The sequence below is a fragment of the Rhinopithecus roxellana genome, chromosome 1 (genome assembly GCF_007565055.1).
Source record: "Rhinopithecus roxellana isolate Shanxi Qingling chromosome 1, ASM756505v1, whole genome shotgun sequence".
Classification (NCBI taxonomy): domain Eukaryota; kingdom Metazoa; phylum Chordata; class Mammalia; order Primates; family Cercopithecidae; genus Rhinopithecus; species Rhinopithecus roxellana.
Genome location: NC_044549.1, coordinates 111,106,264 through 111,127,315, shown reverse-complemented (window position 1 = coordinate 111,127,315; position 21,052 = coordinate 111,106,264). Strand labels below are relative to the sequence as shown.

At 37.6% G+C, this 21,052-nt stretch overlaps 1 protein-coding gene across 5 annotated transcripts in view; it reads right to left on the bottom strand.

Annotated features, from left to right (window-relative positions):
- Positions 1-4,016: 4,016 nt before the first annotated feature.
- The window catches only part of PLSCR4 (phospholipid scramblase 4), a 66,387-nt gene continuing 49,351 nt past the window's right edge, over positions 4,017-21,052 (bottom strand). For all 5 annotated transcript variants that reach the window (XM_010363395.2, XM_010363396.2, XM_030929221.1 and 2 more), the window contains 5 exons: positions 18,938-18,980; positions 17,713-17,939; positions 8,281-8,442; positions 6,715-6,873; positions 4,017-6,044 (listed from right to left, as the gene is read on the bottom strand). In XM_010363395.2, the coding sequence (XP_010361697.2) occupies positions 6,000-6,044; positions 6,715-6,873; positions 8,281-8,442; positions 17,713-17,939; positions 18,938-18,980 (636 nt within the window). In that variant the 3' untranslated portion in view covers positions 4,017-5,999. The remainder of the gene's footprint in view (positions 6,045-6,714; positions 6,874-8,280; positions 8,443-17,712; positions 17,940-18,937; positions 18,981-21,052) is intronic.

Here is a 21,052-nt window from a genome sequence, read left to right as displayed (position 1 = left end):
TTGGGGGAGTACAAGATTTTAGCAGAAGTCAAAAATAAAGAATGGGAAATTTCTTACTATTAAGCTTAGTTTGACGTTTTCTTTGGCTTCTCAAATGGAAGGAGTCACCATGTGACTTACATGACTTGGGAAACACCCAATCGGAAGAAATAATACAAAAAAATGGTCATCAGCTGGTAACACCACTGAGGCACCAGTAGGAGCAAAGGTAAGCCTCTCTGGAGAGAACTACCCTCAGACAAGACTTCTGAGTCTCTTGGCCGGGCGCGGTGGCTCAAGCCTGTAATCCCAGCACTTTGGGAGGCCGAGACGGGCGGATCACGAGGTCAGGAGATCGAGACCATCCTGGCTAACACGGTGAAACCCCGTCTCTACTAAAAAAATACAAAAAACTAGCCGGGCGCAGTGGCGGGCGCCTGTAGTCCCAGCTACTTGGGAGGCTGAGGCAGGAGAATGGCGTGAACCTGGGAGGCGGAGCTTGCAGTGAGCTGAGATCCGGCCACTGTACTCCAGCCTGGGCGACAGAGCAAGACTCTGTCTCCAAAAAAAAAAAAAAAAAAAAAAAAAAAAGACTTCTGAGTCTCTTAGATTTCCCGGGCACAGTCCTAAATTTTAAAACACATGAAGTAGCATGCCACCTTTCTCCTCTATTTCTGTTTCCCTGTATTTCTGGGTTATCAGACAAGAAATAAAAGATTACAGAGATGAAAGAAAAACAAGGCATAAAAATTTGGAGTGTAGCCTCTGGATATTTATACCAGTATTATGCTGTTTTGGTTACTACAGCTTTGTAATATAATTTGAAGTCAGGTAATGTAATGCCTCCAGCTTTATTCTTTTTGCTTCTCAGTGCTTTGGGCAGTCAAATAACAGCTTTGTGGATATACAGCTAGCTGAGTGGCTTTGTGCAAGATACCTAAAACTTCATTTTCTATTTTGTAAAATGGGAATCATTATAGTAATGTATCTCATAGGGTTATGAGAATTAAATGAGTTAATATATGGAAAGTCTTTAGAACTGGAACAGTGTCTGGCTTATAGGAAGCATTAAATAGAGCTGGCTGGTTTTATAGTCTTCGTCATTTTCACTAGTTATTATAGGTAGATTAGGTTGTTTTTTCTCCATATGTGCCCCAGATGCACATCCAACATCTGGCCTAGAATTCAATCTTTGGGTAAAGATAGCAGTTATATATCCCCAAATTACATGATTTCACAACTGGCTTCTTTGCTGAAGAGCAGTACAAGTAAGAACAGCAAGAAATGTAATGGGCAAGTATTAAGCCAGCTAATGGCAGCACATGTTTTTAGAATTTGCAATTTATTTTTTTGTTTAGATATATGCAAAGGCATCACCATCTCCCCAGCTCTAGCACCTTCCCCACCATCATTACACACACTAGTGAACACTCACCACGAACCTACTCTGGGCAGCTGGGACACAGGATTAGGACAATTGGCCTCATCAGATTTCTGGTTGGAACCTTGAGACTGGGCAGCTCTACAAAGTATTGCATTAACTAAGTTCCACCTCTAGGTGGAAGTAGCTCCTCTAGCTCTAGGAACTTTCATGTGTCTCACCTTTTATCCAACCCTTTGGTTTTCCTTCATTACAATTACAGCAGGGACTCCTTATAGCACTTCTGTCTTCTTGGTACTATCACCTGTTGATGAGGTTTGCTCTTCCTCTGAAAAATGAGATTGATGTTTACCTCATGATATAGTTGCGAGAATCCAGTAATACACATAAAAGAAAAACCACTGTATTTATTTTATGTAATAATTACTTAGCTTTGTGCTACAATTATTTATCTACTTGCTTTATCCTTGCTGAGGGATAGACTACATGTTCCTTTCTATCTTCTTGAACACCTAGCACCGTGTCATACACATATTTGAAATTTCCATTTACTCACCAATGTTTATTGAGCATCTTAGATATTTCAGACACTGTCCTGTACTCACAGTTTACCATAATAAACAATCAATCCCTGCTTTGCTTGATGAAATTAGAAAAACTGACATTTTCAGTTACACCCGCCATGCGTTCAGCTTGCAGATATAGCTATAAAGTGCATCTTACTTACCTCCAGCAGGAACAGGAAGTTTCTCTGGGCATATGACACAAACAGCCTGCCTTAACTGTTTCATTAATTGGGACAAAAATATATTATGCAACACTTGAGATGGTGCTAATGACATGGCCTTTATTGAGTGTGCCAACATTCCACTGAGCATGTGTTCATTGTTGTCCTCAAAAATGTGTGTTTTGTTTGTTTAAAATCTGTCTTGGCTTGGCGCGGTGGCTCACGCCTGTAATCTCAGCACTTTTGGAGGCCAAATCGGGTGGATCACTTGAGGTCAGGAGTTCGAGACCAGCCTGGCCAACATGGTGAAATCCCATCTGTATTAAAAATACAAAAATTAGCCAGGCGTGATGGTGGGCCCCTGTAATCCCAGCTACTCGGGAGGCTGAGGCAGGAGAATCGCTTGAACCCGGGAGGCGGAGGTTGCAGTGAACTGAGATCACACCATTGCACTCCAGCCTGGTAGACAGGAGCGAGACTTCGTCTAAAAAAAAAAAAAAAAAAAAAAAGTTTAAAAGTCTATCTTGTCCACTAGCCCGTGAGCCCCTGAGAGTAGTAATTACATATTTTAACTTTTGTATTTCTCTCTGCCTTAAGAAATAGCTCAGTGTCTGAATTTAGTAAATGTTCAGTAAAGTATTGATGGAATGAAATAGTGGAAAGGATATCAAAAAGTTTTACTGACAACTATAGCAAATATTTCAAATATATATCAACTTACTATATTTTTATTCATTTAGCAGACACTGAGTAAATACCTACCATGTGCTATTATTAACTATGCCACATGTTATCACATAGTATATTATTCTGCCTTACTTTGACTACTTTGGAGTGTATCACTCTGCTTTTCTCTTTTTGAGATTTACAATTTAAGAGCCCTAGAAGAAAATGGGAAATGCATTCTGTGAAGTTATGGAAAAAGATCAATTTTTAACATTAGCTATCACTAGCCAAACAGCTGAATTTGATATTAGTTTATTAAATCCAGACTTCTTAGGCGTTTCTAAGCTTGCTTCTTTCAATATAAATTAAATCCAACCTTGAACATTGGGGGAAAAAAAGACTGAAAAGTAGCCAGCTGCTCCAACAGGAGCAACATACCATACTCTAGAATCACTCTGATTATTCTATACCTGAATTTGATTTAATATCTAGTTGCTCAGAAAAGTAGGCTATTAAATACGTCTTATAACCTGATCTTTGTATAATTTCTGGAAAATCTGGTCATTTAGAAAAAATGTTTTAAAATGCATCCTTCACTGACAGTTACAAATTCTAGTAACTTTTTTCTTCATGATATACTGACACTGAAATCACACTTGAAATTTAAATGTATCTTAGGAGGATTAGAAATAAGCATTTACCTGGCCGGGGACGGTGGCTCAAGCCTGTAATCCCAGCACTTTGGGAGGCCGAGACGGGCGGATCACGAGGTCAGGAGATCGAGACCATCCTGGCTAACACGCTGAAACCCCGTCTCTACTAAAAAATACAAAAAACTAGCCGGGCGCAGTGGCGGGCGCCTGTAGTCCCAGCTACTCGGGAGGCTGAGGCAGGAGAATGGCGTGAACCTGGGAGGCGGAGCTTGCAGTGAGCTGAGATCCGGCCACTGCACTCCAGCCTGGGAGACAGAGCAAGACTCCGTCTCAAAAAAAAAAAAAGAAATAAGCATTTACAAATAACTTGGTCATATAAGAAAGCTAGTTACTACTAAGCAACACTACAGAAATAACTTTAATAATATTACATTTATATTAGAAAGCAAAGGCCTTGAATAAACCTAATAATCAATAAAAATTACTTCAAAATCCATGTGAAAAAAGTATGTGAAGATTCAAAGTCAAAAAATAAAACAGTGTTTTACTATTAAGCATTGTATATTTATTTAAAAGCCATAAACAATATGAAAAAGCATGAAAGCATAAATTCCAGAGAATTTTTTTAATCAACCTGATCAATTTTACACAATAAAATATCATTAAGAAATATAGAAATTATGTGAATTGTATTAAAACTATGACATATGACAATATTTTATAAAGAAAGAAAGTTTTAACTCTAAGAGACACAAATATAACTTTTTCAAAAAGAAATTTAAAATATCACATCTTATGCTAAATATATATAGATGTATTTATTATGATGCAGCAGGTTTTGGAATATAGGGATTCAGGCAAGTTAAAAATAAAAAGTTTATATGGTTAAACTTTGTGAATATTGTTTGTCAGATTTCCTATTTAAATATCAGACATCATTATAGGAAATACATAGTCTACTTACGATTACAATGGCACTTTCAAATATAAGGCAATTAATATTTTAGAAAGCAGCAACTTTTACTTTTTTTAAAAAAAGCTAGTAGCAGCATGTAAAAATGAGCATTACAAGAAACTCAGCAAAACAAATTTACCCTGAAAAGATGAATATAATTAAAAAACAAAGCACCTTTCTTTCATTTCAAAAAGAACTGTAGGCTAAGACCCTCATCTCAGAATAACCCCATCTAAGAACACTCAGGCTTTATTTAATAGGCAGCAGCAGCAGAATACATCCCATTCTACATACTGACTGTGTTGAAAAAATGCAGTCCATATGCAGGTAGAAAACTAAAGTGCAACAGAAGCAAGTTAATTAAAGTGTACTCACTTATACACTATGCTTTTAATTAGTTAACACAAAAATGTGTAATTGATAATTTATTATTGGTCCTACATATTATTTACTGGCATGCTGTAGACCATAAAGAAATAGAATGTTTGCTGTGTTTTATTATTATTACTCTGTGTATATACATATTTATCTATCATGTCAATAAAAAGAAGTAAAGCAGTATTAAGCAGCAGTGGAATTTGTCGCTTTCACTTTTTATAAAGTGCTACATAAAATGTCATATTTCCAAATTTAAAATTGTAACTCCAGTTCTTACCATGAGAACAGCATGGCGATCACCAAGTATCTTCTTGGAAAAAAAAAAAAAAAAAAAAAAAAAAAGATCTCTTCTGGGTATCATATCAAATGAGATAAAAAGGTGTACCAGGCAATCTTAGAGATTTGGGAACTTATTTTATATATAAGGTGTCTGTGACCAAGAGAGGTTATGAATTTACAAATGTATTAAATGCAAGCTTCATATAATGACACCAAAGTCTCTAAGTTGCTCAGAGATCTCGATTGCCTGAGGCCCTGGCCAGCTCCTTTCCTGATAGTCTGATTCTGCCTTCATGCATAGGCAGCTCCTGATCATCCATGCCAGTAATTGAGAAAACAGGTGTGGAATATATAAACCTTAACACTAATGAAATGTTTTATTTTGTAATAAAATCAAATTTCCCACTGAAACCTTCAAAAACTTTGCAGAATGAGGTTTTGATACATTTGTATAAGTAGTACCTTCTTAGTACAAGAAAACATCATTATTTCTGTCTGCTTGCCTTTTTGTTTTTAAAGATGAAGACTATCATTGAAACAAGTTTGTCTTCAGTAGGAGGACATGTTGACGGAGAGGGAAGGTAGGAAAGGGTTAGGGACAGAAGCCAGGTTGTTTTATCCCAACAAAGTTTGCTCTAAAAAGCTTTATTATTTCACTATCTATTAATATGAGAACTCTGGATTCATTTTCCCTTATCTCAGGTTTATAGTGTTTTAAGCTTACTTTGTGTATGTTTACTGGGCTAATGAGTCACAGCTTTTTAGGATGGACTCCTATTCTACTAGAGAGACACTCAGTTGAAACACACTTTTAGATTGTGTTCTTGCAAGCACACTCTCAGCTGTCAAAATTAACACCCAATAAAAATACTCTACAAAGCAAAGAAATACACTTGCAAATAACTGAGTATTGACTGTAAGCCCAATCCAACTTTTCCATTTTTCAAAATCAACCATAGTTGATGGCTTTGCTGTGTCTCTCTATCTTGAACGTTGTGGTGGAGATCTTTCAAAATACATGAAGTCCTGAAATTGGAAAAAGAATTATATGTAGATATATAGACAATTAGGTATAATGCATGCAGTATTAGCCTTTGTAATTTATTAGGGGATTCCCCCATTCCAGTTAAAATAAATCAATTTAGGGAAATATTTATGAAGAGGACCTGCTGTGAAGAGCAACAGTTACAGATTTGGAACTGTTAGTTTTCCATTTTAAGTGCCAATTAACTGAATCTCATCATTAAAAAGAGGAAAAACTTCATAATCTAAGGATTGGACAACCCCAAGGAGAACCCTGACAGGCAGAAAGGAAGGAGCTATGAGACATCTTCTTTAGAGTTATTTCATTAAGAAATCATAGGCTAGGCATTTTTAAGTACTGAGAATGACAAATAACATGCAATGATGACAATTATAACCATTGGATACCTAGTGTTAACCAAGTACTCTCCTGGTCATTTTACTCATGATAGCTACTATTCATAACCCTGAAAATTGTAAGTATTTTAATCTCCATTTTACAGAAGAGGAAACTGAGGCTTGCAAGTGTTAAACACTTTCTAAAACATGTAACTAGTCAGTGGCACAGCGATAAGTTGGCTTGGTTTCAAGGCTTCTTTACACTACACTACACTGTTTCTTCTCCATCAGAAATAACAATTCTCTCAGGATAACTCAAAAATAGAAGGCTTACAATGAGGAAGCAAGCTCCAAAAATCATGGCTTTCATCTTCACATCCAGATCTAGTGGGAAGTGAATGTCAAAATGGTCAGCATCTGCCATTGCTGACAACAAACCATTCCACTTCCGGATAATACTGCCGATGTTGGATACACCATCAAGGGATTTGACCTGGAATGACAAGAATGTGCCTTTATGATGACTGAAACGCATTGAAGCACAGGTTTTAATGTTCTGCATATCATTGTATTTATGTTGTCAGATAACACAGGAGATAACATTGTATTTATGTTATCACATAACATAAATACAATGCAGAAAAAGACTATGTAATCATATAATTTGAAATGAGAAAATAATGGCCAAAAAGGGTTAAGTGCCTTGCAACTGGTTAATAACTGACCTGGGGTATATCTTAAAAGTCTCAGACTGCTGCTCTTTCTTCATCTTCAAATGAGTTATTAAGAGACTTTTTAAGAAGAGGTATGATTTGAACTGATTATGAAATTATTCTCAATATAGCAAAGCGTGGGAACTGGGAGAGAATCACTTCCAATCTAGGGAAACTTACGAGCAAACACCAGGAAAAAAGTACTGTGCACTTCACATCACTTAAGTTTTTGTGAGACAAATATACCTTGTCTACTTAATATATGGCCAGATACCAAAGAGCTTCAGTTTCTAAAAGGGGAAACCTGGCACTTGTCACAGGAAAAATATCCAAATACTAACTTCTAATGTCACTTGACAACAGGAATGATCACACACACGCTGCCCTAGCAATTTGGCTTATCTACATTGCTCTTTTAATACATAAGCAATGCTTAATGATATAGTGATAGAAAATAAGAACTAAGGAAAGTTTCTTGAGTATCATAGGAAACATAGGAACAACCAGTTTTGAAGACGATGAGTCTTGCCTAATTGTAAGGCATTCAAAAAACATTCTTTAAGAAGCCCAGGAAATATTTCTAGGAATTTCCTTTGTCAGACTTGCAGGGTAATGAACCAACATTTTGTAGCCAGTGAGATAAAGGCAAAACAAAGTAATTTTTCCTTTTATTCAAAAAATGTTATAACTATTATAAGTTTTATACATGTTGTTAGTGTTATCCAATTTCTTGAGGATGCTGACAGACCCGTATCCTGTAAATAAGTATTTCCACAGCCTTAGGAGTACTTGGTATGTTCTGTGACATGCTGGGCACCAGCATTACTTACAGCCTATATTCCCAGCCTAGAAATCTATGGGAAAAAATGGTTAATTACATATAGCTGAGAATAGAATAAATGAATTAGGTCAAGCTATTTACTCTCAGAATATTTAATGTTTTAAATGATTTCCTTTTATTTTTATCAAGCACTGAAGTCATAAAAAAAGCTCTCATTTTGGAAAACCTCAAACAATCCACTAACAATAATTTTAAAATCTTTTGATGTCAACTGGTTAATTAACTCTTTCCTCACACTATGTTACTCATTCACATTAAAAAAAAAATTGTCTACAACCAGACCTTTCCACGGTCTGTTAATATGGGTAGGAAAAATATCAGAAACACTATTTTTACATAGTTTCACCTCAAAAACAGAATCTGAACCACAGCCATAAGTTGAGCATGGGCCACGAACTCTCATCACATTTTCTTTCTTCTCATTTTGGATACTGTACACAGCCCTGCACAGGTTCCAGTGTTCCGCAACAAAGCCAATGGTGATGCCAGGAGGACACTGCACCTCCAGCTGCAAATAAAACAGTGACAGAAGTTAGGATGCTACATGCACACACATACACACACACATATGCACATACACAACTTAGATGTGTCCTCACTCATTCAACGACCAGGGAAATCATTGTTGGGAGTGACAGCCTTCCATTTTACCCAGGCCATTCTTTGGGTTGTATTTCAGCGAAAAGTTTTAATGGATGAGGTCATGTTTGCTTCTGGGACAAACAGCAGGCTTAAATATAGCTTGTTATATAATGGACAGTTGTCCAAGCTCAGTGCTGGCAAGCTGCATAAACAGCTAATATTCATAACCCTGAAAAATATAAGTATTTCAATCTCCATTTTACAGAAGAGGAAACTGAGGCTTGCAAATGTTAAACACTTTCTAAAATACGTAACTACTAAGTGGCACAGTGATAAGTTGGCTTGGTTTCAAGGCTTATTCTTTATACTACACTACACTGCTTCTCCATCAGAAAGAACAATTTTCTCAGGATAACTCAAAAATAAAAGGCTTACAATGAGGAAGCAATGGGCTTCTCCAAGTGAACCTCAGAGCTTGGAGATGAGGGGACCCTACACACTTATGCTGCTTGCTGTGCTGTAAAAGCGTTCTCTGTCTCCTTCCTAGCAGTCTCATTTCCTCTGACTCAGTCTATGAAACAGTAACAAGCTGACTTTTTAGATTTGAAATTGGGTAAAATCAAATCTCAGACACGGAAATTATAACAGAAAACAAAAGACAAAAAATGCATTTTGAAAATTACATATTGTGAAAACAACAAAATGTGTGTATGCGTTTATAAAGCCATTTTTTAAGTTTTAAAATATTGTCCACTACCCTGTTTTTAGCTATTTATCTTCAACAATATTATTTTGTGAAGAATTAAGATCTTCCTGTTTAATAATAATAGATCATAAAGATTAAATTATTTGGTAAAAGCTCAAAGTTAGTTTTACTGACTATTTCTCTGGTGTTACATGGACTTTCATAAGAATCTGGGGAAAGGATTACCCAGGACATGGAATAGGACTGCACAGATTCATAAATTGTTATACTAAGGTATTAGTGTTCATATATATAAATTCACACCTATATACAAATATATAAATTTGAGAGGAGGGGGCAGAGCAAGATGGCCGAATAGGAACAGCTCCAGTCTCCAACTCCCAGCGTGAGCGACACAGAAGACAGGTGATTTCTGCATTTTCAACTGAGGTACTGGGTTCATCTCACTAGGGAGTGCTGGAAAATCGGTGCTGGTCAGCAGCTGCAGCCCGACCAGCCAGAGCTGAAGCAGGGCGAGGCATTGCCTCACCTGGGAAGCGCAAGTGGGAAGGGAATCCCTTTTCCTAGCCAGGGGAACTGAGACACACAACACCTGGAAAATCGGGTAACTCCCACCACAATACTGCGCTTTACCAAGGTCTTAGCGAAACGGGCACACCAAGAGGTTATATCCCACACCTAGCCAGGAGGGTCCCACGCCCACAGAGCCTCCCTCATTGCTAGCATAGCAGTCTGCGATCTAACCACAAGGCAGCAGCGAGGCTGGGGGAGGGGCACCCACCATTGCTGAGGCTTAAGTAGGTAAACAAGACACTGGGAAGCTCGAACTGGGTGGAGCTCAGAGCAGCTCAAGGAAGCCTGCTTGTCTCTGTAGACTCTACCTCTGGGGACAGGGCATAGCTAAACAACAACAACAATAACAACAACAGCAGCAGCAGAAACCTCTGCAGATGCAAACGACTCTGTGACAGCTTTGAAGAGAGCAGTGGATCTCCCAACACGGAGGTTGAGATCTGAGAAGGGACAGACTGCCTGCTCAAGTGGGTCCCTGACCACTGAGTAGCCTAACTGGGAGACATCCCCCACTAGGGGCAGACCGACACCCCACACCTCACACGGTGGAGTGCACTCCTGAGAGGAAGCTTCCAAAGCAAGAATCAGACAGGTACACTCGCTGTTCAGCAATATTCTATCTTCTGCAGCCTCTGCTGCTGATACCCAGGCAAACAGGGTCTGGAGTGGACCTCAAGCAATCTCCAACAGACCTACAGCTGAGGGTCCTGACTGTTAGAAGGAAAACTATCAAACAGGAAGGACATCCACACCAAAACCCCATCAGTACGTCACCATCATCAAAGACCAGAGGCAGATAAAACCACAAAGATGGGGAAAAAGCAGGGCAGAAAAGCTGGAAATTCAAAAAATAAGAGCGCATCTCCCCCTGCAAAGGAGCGCAGCTCATCGCCAGCAACGGATCGAAGCTGGTCAGAGAATGGCTTTGACGAGATGAGAGAAGAAGGCTTCAGTCCATCAAACTTCTCAGAGCTAAAGGAGGAATTACGTACCCAGCGCAAAGATACTAAAAATCTTGAAAAAAGAGTGGAAGAATTGATAGCTAGAATAACTAATGCAGAGAAGGTCATAAATGAACTCACAGAGATGAAATAACTAATAACTAATGCAGAGAAGGTCATAAACAAACTCACAGAGATGAAAACCATGACACAAGAAATACGTGACAAATGCACAAGCTTCAGTAACCGACTCGATCAACTGGAAGAAAGAGTATCAGCGATTGAGGATCAAATGAATGAAATGAAGCAAGAAGAGAAATCAAAAGAAAAACGAAGAAAAAGAAATGAACAAAGCTTGCAAGAAGTATGGGATTATGTAAAAAGACCAAATCTATGTCTGATTGGGGTGCCTGAAAGTGAAGGGGAAAATGGAACCAAGTTGGAAAACACTCTTCAGGATATCATCCAGGAGAACTTCCCCAACCTAGTAGGGCAGGCCAACATTCAAATTCAGGAAATACAGAGAACGCCACAAAGATACTCTTCGAGAAGAGCAACTCCAAGACACATAATTGCCAGATTCACCAAAGTTGAAATGAAGGAAAAAATCTTAAGGGCAGCCAGAGAGAAAGGTGGGGTTACCCACAAAGGGAAGCCATCAGATTAACAGCAGATCTCCCAGCAGAAACTCTACAAGCCAGAAGAGAGTGGGGGCTAATATTCAACATTCCTAAAGAAAAGAATTTTAAACCCAGAATTTCATATCCAGCCAAACTAAGTTTCATAAGTGAAGGAGAAATAAAATCCTTTACAGATAAGCAAATGCTTAGAGATTTTGTCACCACCAGGCCTGCCTTACAAGAGACCCTGAAGGAAGCCCTAAACATGGAAAGGAACAATCGGTACCAGCCATTGCAAAAACATGCCAAAATGTAAAGACCATCGAGGCTAGGAAGAAACTGCATCAACTAACGAGCAAAATAACCAGTTAATATCATAATGGCAGGATCAAGTTCACACATAACAATATTAACCTTAAATGTCAATGGACTAAATGCTCCAATTAAAAGACACAGACTGGCAAACTGGATAAAGAGTCAAGACCCATCAGTCTGCTGTATTCAGGAGACCCATCTCACATGCAGAGACATACATAGGCTCAAAATAAAGGGATGGAGGAAGATCTACCAAGCAAATGAAGAACAAAAAAAAGCAGGGGTTGCAATCCTAGTCTCTGATAAAACAGACTTTAAACCATCAAAGATCAAAAGAGACAAAGAAGGCCATTACATAATGGTAAAGGGATCAATTCAACAGGAAGAGCTAACTATCCTAAATATATATGCACCCAATACAGGAGCACCCAGATTCATAAAGCAAGTCCTTAGAGACTTACAAAGAGACTTAGACTCCCATACAATAACAATGGGAGACTTCAACACCCCACTGTCAACATTAGACAGATCGAGACAGAAAGTTAACAAGGATATCCAGGAATTGAACTCATCTCTGCAGCAAGCGGACCTAACAGACACCTACAGAACTCTCCACCCCAAATCAACAGAATATACATTCTTCTCAGCACCACATCACACTTATTCCAAAATTGACCACATAATTGGAAGTAAAGCACTCCTCAGCAAATGTACAAAAAGAGAAATTATAACAAACTGTCTCTCAGACCACAGTGCAATCAAACTAGAACTCAGGACTAAGAAACTCAATCCAAACTGCTCAACTACATGGAAACTGAACAACCTGCTCCTGAATGAGTACTGGGTACATAACGAAATGAAGGCAGAAATAAAGATGTTCTTTGAAACCAATGAGAACAAAGATACAACATACCAGAATCTCTGGGACACATTTAAAGCAGCGTGTAGAGGGAAATTTATAACACTAAATGCCCACAAGAGAAAGCTGGAAAGATCTAAAATTGACACTCTAACATCACAATTAAAATAACTAGAGAAGCAAGAGCAAACACATCCAAAAGCTAGCAGAAAGCAAGAAATAACTAAGATCAGGGCAGAACTGAAGGAGATAGAGACATAAAAACCCTCCAAAAAATCAATGAATCCAGGAGTTGGTTTTTTGAAAAGATCAACAAAATTGACAGACCGCTAGCAAGACTAATAAAGAAGAAAAGAGAGAAGAATCAAATAGATGCAATAAAAAATGATAAAGGGGATATCACCACTGACCCCACAGAAATGCAAACTGCCATCAGAGAATACTATAAACACCTCTATGCAAATAAACTAGAAAATCTAGAAGAAATGGATAATTTCCCGGTCACTTACACTCTCCCAAGACTAAAACAGGAAAAGGTGAATCCCTGAATAGACCAATAGCAGGCTCTGAAATTGAGGCAATAATTAATAGCCTACCCACCAAAAAAAGTCCAGGACCAGATGGATTCACAGCTTAATTCTACCAGAGGTACAAGGATGAGCTGGTACCATTCCTTCTGAAACTATTCCAATCAACAGAAAAAGAGGGAATCCTCCCTAACTCATTTTATGAGGCCAACATCATCCTGATACCAAAGCCTGGAAGAGACACAACAAAAAAAAGAGAATTTTAGACCAATATCCCTGATGAACATCGATGCGAAAATCCTCAGTAAAATACTGGCAAACTGGATCCAGCAGCACATCAAAAAGCTTATCCACCATGATCAAGTGGGCTTCATCCCTGGGATGCAAGGCTGGTTCAACATACGCAAATCAATAAACGTAATCCAGCATATAAACAGAACCAAAGACAAAAACCACATGATTATCTCAATAGATGCAGAAAAGGCCTTTGACAAAATTCAACAGCCCTTCATGCTAAAAACGCTCAATAAATTCAGTATTGATGGAATGTATCTCAAAATAATAAGAGCTATTTATGACAAACCCACAGCTAATATCATACTGAATGGGCAAAAACTGGAAAAATTCCCTTTGAAAACTGGTACAAGACAGGGATGCCCTCTCTCACCACTCCTATTCAACATAGTGTTGGAAGTTCTGGCTAGGGCAATCAGGCAAGAGAAAGAAATAAAGAGTATTCGGTTAGGAAAAGAAGAAGTCAAATTGTCCCTGTTTGCAGATGACATGATTGTATATTTAGAAAACCCCATTGTCTCAGCCCAAAATCTCCTTAAGCTGATAAGCAACTTCAGCAAAGTCTCAGGATACAAAATTAATGTGCAAAAATCACAAGCATTCTTATATACCAGTAACAGACAAACAGAGAGCCAAATCATGAATGAACTTCCATTCACAATTGCTTCAAAGAGAATAAAATACCTAGGAACCCAACTTACAAGGGATGTCAAGGACCTCTTCAAGGAGAACTACAAACCACTGCTCAATGAAATAAAAGAGGACACAAACAAATGGAAGAACATACCATGCTCATGGATAGGAAGAATCAATATCGTGAAAATGGCCATACTGCCCAAGGTTAGTTATAGATTCAATGCCATCCCCATCAAGCTACCAATGAGTTTCTTCACAGAATAGGAAAAAACTGCTTTAAAGTTCATATGAAACCAAAAAAGAGCCCGCATTGCCAAGACAATCCTAAGTCAAAAGGACAAAGCTGGAGGCATCACACTACCTGACTTCAAACTATACTACAAGGCCACAGTAACCAAAACAGCATGGTACTGGTACCAAAACAGAGCTATAGACCAATGGAACAGAACAGAGTCCTCAGAAATAATACCGCACATCTACAGCCATCTGATCTTTGACAAACCTGAGAGAAACAAGAAATGGGGAAAGGATTCCCTATTTAATAAATGGTGCTGGGAAAATTGGCTAGCCATAAGTAGAAAGCTGAAACTGGATCCTTTCCTTACTCCTTATACGAAAATTAATTCAAGATGGATTAGAGACTTAAATGTTAGACATAATATCATAAAAACCCTAGAAGAAATCCTAGGTCGTACCATTCAGGACATAGGCATGGGCAAGGATTTCATGTCTAAAACACCCAAAGCAACGGCAACAAAAGCCAAAATTGACAAATGGGATCTAGTTAAACTAAAGAGCTTCTGCACAGCAAAAGAAACTACCATCAGAGTGAACAGGCAACCTACAGAATGGGAGAAAATTTTTGCAATCTACTCATCTGACAAAGGGCTGATATCCAGAACCTACAAAGAACTCAAACAAATTTACAAGATAAAAACAAACAACCCCATCAAAAAGTGGGCAAAGGATATGAACAGACATTTCTCAAAAGAAGACATTCATACAGCCAACAGAGACATGAAAAAATGCTCATCATCACTGGCCATCAGAGAAATGCAAATCAAAACCACAATGAGATACCATGTCACACCAGTTAGAATGGCAACCATTAAAAAGTCAGGAAACAACAGGTGCTGGAGAGGATGTGGAGAAATAGGAACACTTTTACACTGTTGGTGGGATTGTAAACTAGTTCAACCATTATGGAAAACAGTATGGCGATTCTTCAAGGATCTAGAACTAGAAGTACCATATGACCCAGCCATCCCATTACTGGGTATATACCCAAAGGATTATAAATCATGCTGTTATAAAGACACATGCACACGTATGTTTATTGCGGCACTATTCACAATAGCAAAGACTTGGAACCAACCCAAATGTCCATCAGTGACAGACTGGATTAAGAAAATGTGGCACATATACACCATGGAATACTATGCAGCCATAAATAAGGATGAGTTTGCGTCCTTTGTAGGGCCATGGATGCAGCTGGAAACCATCATTCTTAGCAAACTATCGCAAGAACAGAAAACCAAACACCGCATGTCTCACTCATAGGTGGGAACTGAACAATTAGATCACTTGGACTCAGGAAGGGGAACATCACACACTGGGGCCTATCATGGGGAGAGGGGAGAGGGGAGGGATTGCATTGGGAGTTATACCTGATGTAAATTACGAGTTGATGGGTGCTGACGAGTTGATGGGTGCAGCACACCAACATGGCACAAGTATACACATGTAACAAACCTGTACGTTATGCACACGTACCCTAGAACTTAAAATACAATAATAATAATAAAAAAAATTGAGACCATCGTAGAACTATCTCATATAAGTTTAAACCTATGAGATAAAAGTCAAAATGTACAAAAATAAATTCCTTAAAAATTCATACCATGGTATACTACTCAGCCATAAAAAGGAATGAACTAGTAATAACAGCTTGTTTCAATCTCCAGGTAATTACTGTGGGTGAAAAAGAGCAATCCTGGAAAGTTACATACTATATTATTCTGTTTAATTAACAGTCTCGAAATGACAAGATTATAAATATAGAGAATAGATTAGTGGTTATTAAGGGTTAGGGACAAAGAGGAGGGAGGAAGGTGGATGTGGTGACAAAAGATTTTAGTGATGATGGAAGTGTTTGGTATTTGCATTGTGCTGATGGAAACAGGAATCTACACAAATGATAAAACTGCATAAACTAAATGTACACACACACACAAATTAATAGAAGAAAAACTGGATAAATCTGAAGAAAAATCCTGGGTAAAGTTATGAGACAAAAGTGTCACAAATTGGACTAGGCTTGTAATTTTTTTTTAGGAGTAAGGGTCTTTCTCTGTCACCCAGGCTGGAGTGAAGTGGTGCAATCATAAGTCACTGCAGTCTCAACATCCTGGGCTCAAGTGATCCTCCTACCTTAGTCACCCAAGTAGCTGGGACCACAGACACACATCACCAGACCTGGCCAATGTTTTTTTATTTTTTATTTTTGTAGAGATGGGGTTTTACTCTGTTGCCCAGGCTGATCTCAACCTCCTGGCCTCAAGTGATCCTCCCACCTCAGCCTCTCAAAGTGTTGGAATTATAGGTGTAAACCATCCTGCCCAGCTGTAATTTTGATTTGCTTTCCTTTATTCTGGCTTCCTATAATTTCAGAAGGCTGTATCTATAGGCTTTGATTTTAAAAATCTAACTCATAAATACAAAGATAAATGCCTACTATATCCAAAAGGATCAAAGATAATAGGTATTCACTTCAGATATAAGGTTGTTATCACAAAGATAATAATAACAAAGGAGTAAGATATCTGAAAGCAACAGAAAATATTCATTGAGTACTATACTATTTGCTAGGAACTGTGCCGAGGAATTGACTTAATCCCTAAAATGATCTCCCTACCTGAAAAGTATTATTAATATTTCTATTTCACAGGTAAATAAGGCCCAGAGAGGGTTATAAAAAATTAATATTTAGTAAAGGATGTTATTTAACAGATCATTTAAGTATTCCTGTTATCCTATGATGTACTGTACTACCCAGTTTATGTATAAGAACACTAAGGCTCAAACAGGTTAATTAAATTTTAGAGATTTAAGTAGCTGACATATCTAGAATTCACACTCCATTTCTCTCCAAAACTGCTTTTCTTTTCCCTACAACAAATAACTTTCTTAGAAATGCACAGATAATGAGTAACCACACTGTAACTCAGCACATCTGTATTCTAGTTCCTGCCCTGTCCTTAGCCAAGTGTAACACCTCAGCCATTTAGTAATTTTGAGCCACTCTTTATCTGTGGCAGGGTATGGGTTGTGATGGGTACTGTAAGTATATTTAAGTCCCTTCCAATTCTAAAAGCATATGTTTATATTTAGCATTAGTTTATCTGGTGATAGGTAGGTACATTTAGATAAATGTGGTAGGTAAATTTCTAATTAAGTAGATGCAACTGATGGAATCATAATTATTGACTACACAATGCCAACTGTGCTTGACCCACTTATTTAAGCACTAAAAAGTAGTAACAAAAAGAAACAATCCTCTATGATTTTCCTTAGGTGAGACAATTTGGTTTTCTCTCTCCCAACTATCTTCTTCTATTCTGGCTGGCAGGGTCAGGGAAAGTCCTCCCTGTGTAGTGGAAGGAGCATACTGTGCCGTGAAGAATTGGATCAGAAGCAAAGTGTGAATCAGACTTCCATTCTCTGACCTCTTGTCTGGCAGAGGGGCAACAGAAGCAACAGCAGGTGCATCTGAAGGGTCTCTGCATTGTCATGATTTCTCGGCCCATACAATCAGTGACCCGGAGGACGAAGGGCCTTAGTGTCCGATAGGCATTCCTGGTAAAGTCATCTGTGTCTTCGGTTACAATGTAAACCATCTGGTCTGAGTTGTTTTTAATATCATATCTATTATTAGTTTCAAAACGTGTCACCACTAAAAAATAAAATGAGAAAGTCATCTTAAATTAGAAACATTTAAAATGGGCCTCAGAAAGTCCTTGTTTAGTATTTCTTAAGGGCTTAAAGCAACATAGCTTTTTTAAAGTTTCAGGTGAAATATGTAGAATTGATTAGAGTACCCCCAAAATCATATTATCTAAAAGTATTTAAGCAATTGTGAAAATTTAAAACATTTCTTTTAAGAAGTTCAGTGTAAACATTAACAAACTTTCTACATAAAACAAAAGATTGAAACAACCCTTTTGTTTGAATTCCTGGAGTATCTGAATTTAGAAAACTTTAATTATAAAACCATTAAAAAGAAATTATACATTTGACCATTAATTAATCAGTTCATAAAACATGCTTTGAGGAGTAGGGTCATTACTAATTACAAACACGAAAACAAACCAAGAAAAGTCAAAGGCCCTATGTGGTGGCCAAATGCATGTGCATAGCTGGTTTAGTGAGGGTCCGTAATCCTGTAGAATGAACTGAGAATAGGCATCATTTTGACAGATCTTTTATTCTTACTTCCAAAGCAAGGGCACTGGACTACGATTCAGCGGTTTTGGATTCTATTTCCAGCTCTGCCACTGATTAGCTGACTGTGGTTTAAATACTATTTCCTGCTCTGGAGGTGATTAGCTGACTGTGGTGTCCCTGGCTAACTCATGTAGTCTCTTGGTTCCTTCTTTTACTCATCTTTGAATGGTAAATGTGGAGTAGGAACAATGAGTAAAGTGTAGGGCAACTGACCAGATAAAATGTAAGCCCTTTTCAAATCTAAGAGCTTATGATTATATGATGTATAGAAGGATACAATTATACAAAATAATTCACTTTATTACTTTCTTGAAGATATGGTAATAGAGCAGTTTTTTTTCTTTGAAACACTAAAACATGATCAATATAAAGAAGGAACTAGATATTAGATAATGCAAATTTCCATCTGATTAAAATACTGCTGAGCACTACAAAAATTATACATACTTTCCAGAGGCTCAAAATGCTGAAGAACATGTATGTTGTCCAACTGTTGGGATAAAACAAAGCAATTAGAAGACAGAAATAACAGAATTAAAATAACCTTGTAAAATAAACTGATGAAATAGATACTAAAATGCATCAATTGATACCAAAATATATTTTTGAAAGTCAATAGAATCAAAAAAATTTTACCAACTGAAATCAGCTTATCTGCATCTGATCAGATGGATATTAGCAGAGCTGTCCATATTAGAAAAACACTTTCTTTCAGTACCACTTTAAAAAAGTTGTCCGCTATATCAGAAAAACAAAACATCTACTTGCTGTAGTAATCACATCAGAAGAAGCTGTACTTACAGATTGTTCCTAGATAAGTCCCTACTCACTGGTCTCTCCACATGTCATCCATAGCCTGCAGTTGTTTAGTTAAGTTCAGAACGATTAACATGGACCAGCCATAGAGAAGGGAAGTCTCTCAGTGGCTTAAGGAGAACAAACAAGCCAGGATGAACCTCACATGAAGTGTCCCATTTTATATTATTTTACAGGTACTTCTAGCAGAGGTTTATACACTGACTTGTGTTCACTTGATCTACAAATACCAGGGTCTTCCCCAAGTGCACACTTTAATAAGGGAAGGGTCTATGACACCAGGAAGCATGTGAATAGGATTAGGGGAAGAGAAAGGAAACATTCTTAGATGGCAACCCATGAAAAGGATGGCTAGGTATATACCATTTGAGAAATATCTACCTTAGGAATCATTCTAAAGATGAGTAGCTTGATGGGCACATTATCTGTTACATGTGAGAACATTCTAGCAGAAGAAAATAAACCTTCTTGAGGATACCCTGATTATATTTGGATAATTTTACATCATTTAGACCATTAGACCATTCCTAATCCCTGAGCCCAGAACACTGCTTGAAGTGCCATATTTCACCAAACATTGGTTAAATACATTAATTAATGAATAATATGCAAATGTAGTAACACATGAAATTAAAATAACGTACCTAAACATGACTGTTTTATGGTGTGATTAATTACAGGAGGGTACAAAGGGCACAATCCATGCTTAATTAAAACCTTTTTCTTTTATAAAAACACAATTACATAAGGAGACCTAAACATGCCACATAAAATACCAAAAGTGGCTACTAAAATGGTTTATAGGTCATTTTCGAAATCTAAGATATTAAAATCTAGAAGTGAAAAGTAAAAATATAAACTACAGGCTTACTCTGAAGATATTAGAAGTTTGGTTCAAGACCAATGCAATAAAGCAATTATTGTAAGAAAGTGAGTCACCTGAATGTTTTATTTTCTTACTGAATATAAAATTATGTTTACACTATACTGTAGTCTACAGTGTACATAAGAGTATTAATTCTAACAGAAGTACATACCTTAATTTAAAAAAAAGTGTATTGCTAAAAACTGCTAACAATCATCTGAGACTTCAGCTAGTCACAATCCTCTTGCTGGTAGAGGGTCTTGTTTCTATGTTAATGACTGCTAACTGGTCAGGGTGGTGATGGCTGAAGCCCAGGTTGGCGGCAGCAATTTCTTAACAAAAAGATAATGAAGTTTGCCATATCAGTTGACTCTTCTCTGCATGAAAGATTTCCCTGTAGCACGTAATTTTCTTTAATAGTATTTTACCACAGTAGAACTTCCTTCAAAATTGGAGTCAATCCACTTAAAACCTGCCACTACTTTATCAATTATATTTGTGTAATATTCTAAAACCGTTGTCATTTCAACAATGTTCACAGAATTCTCACCAGGAGTAAATTCCATCTCAAGGAAGCAGTTTCTTTGCTTATACATAAGAAGCAACTGCTCATCTGTTACAAAGTTGTATCATGAGTTGCGGCAATTCAGTCACATTTGCAGGTTCCACTTTGAATTCCAGTTCTCTTGCTGTTTCCACCATATCTGAAATTACTTCCTCCACCGAAATCTTGAAACCTTCAAAATCATCCATAAAAGCGGCAATCACCTTCTCTCAAACACCTGTCAATGCTGCTATTTTGACCTCTTCCCATGAATCATGAATCTAGAATGGTGACCATCCTTTCCACATGGTTTTCAATTTATTTTGCCCAGATCCAT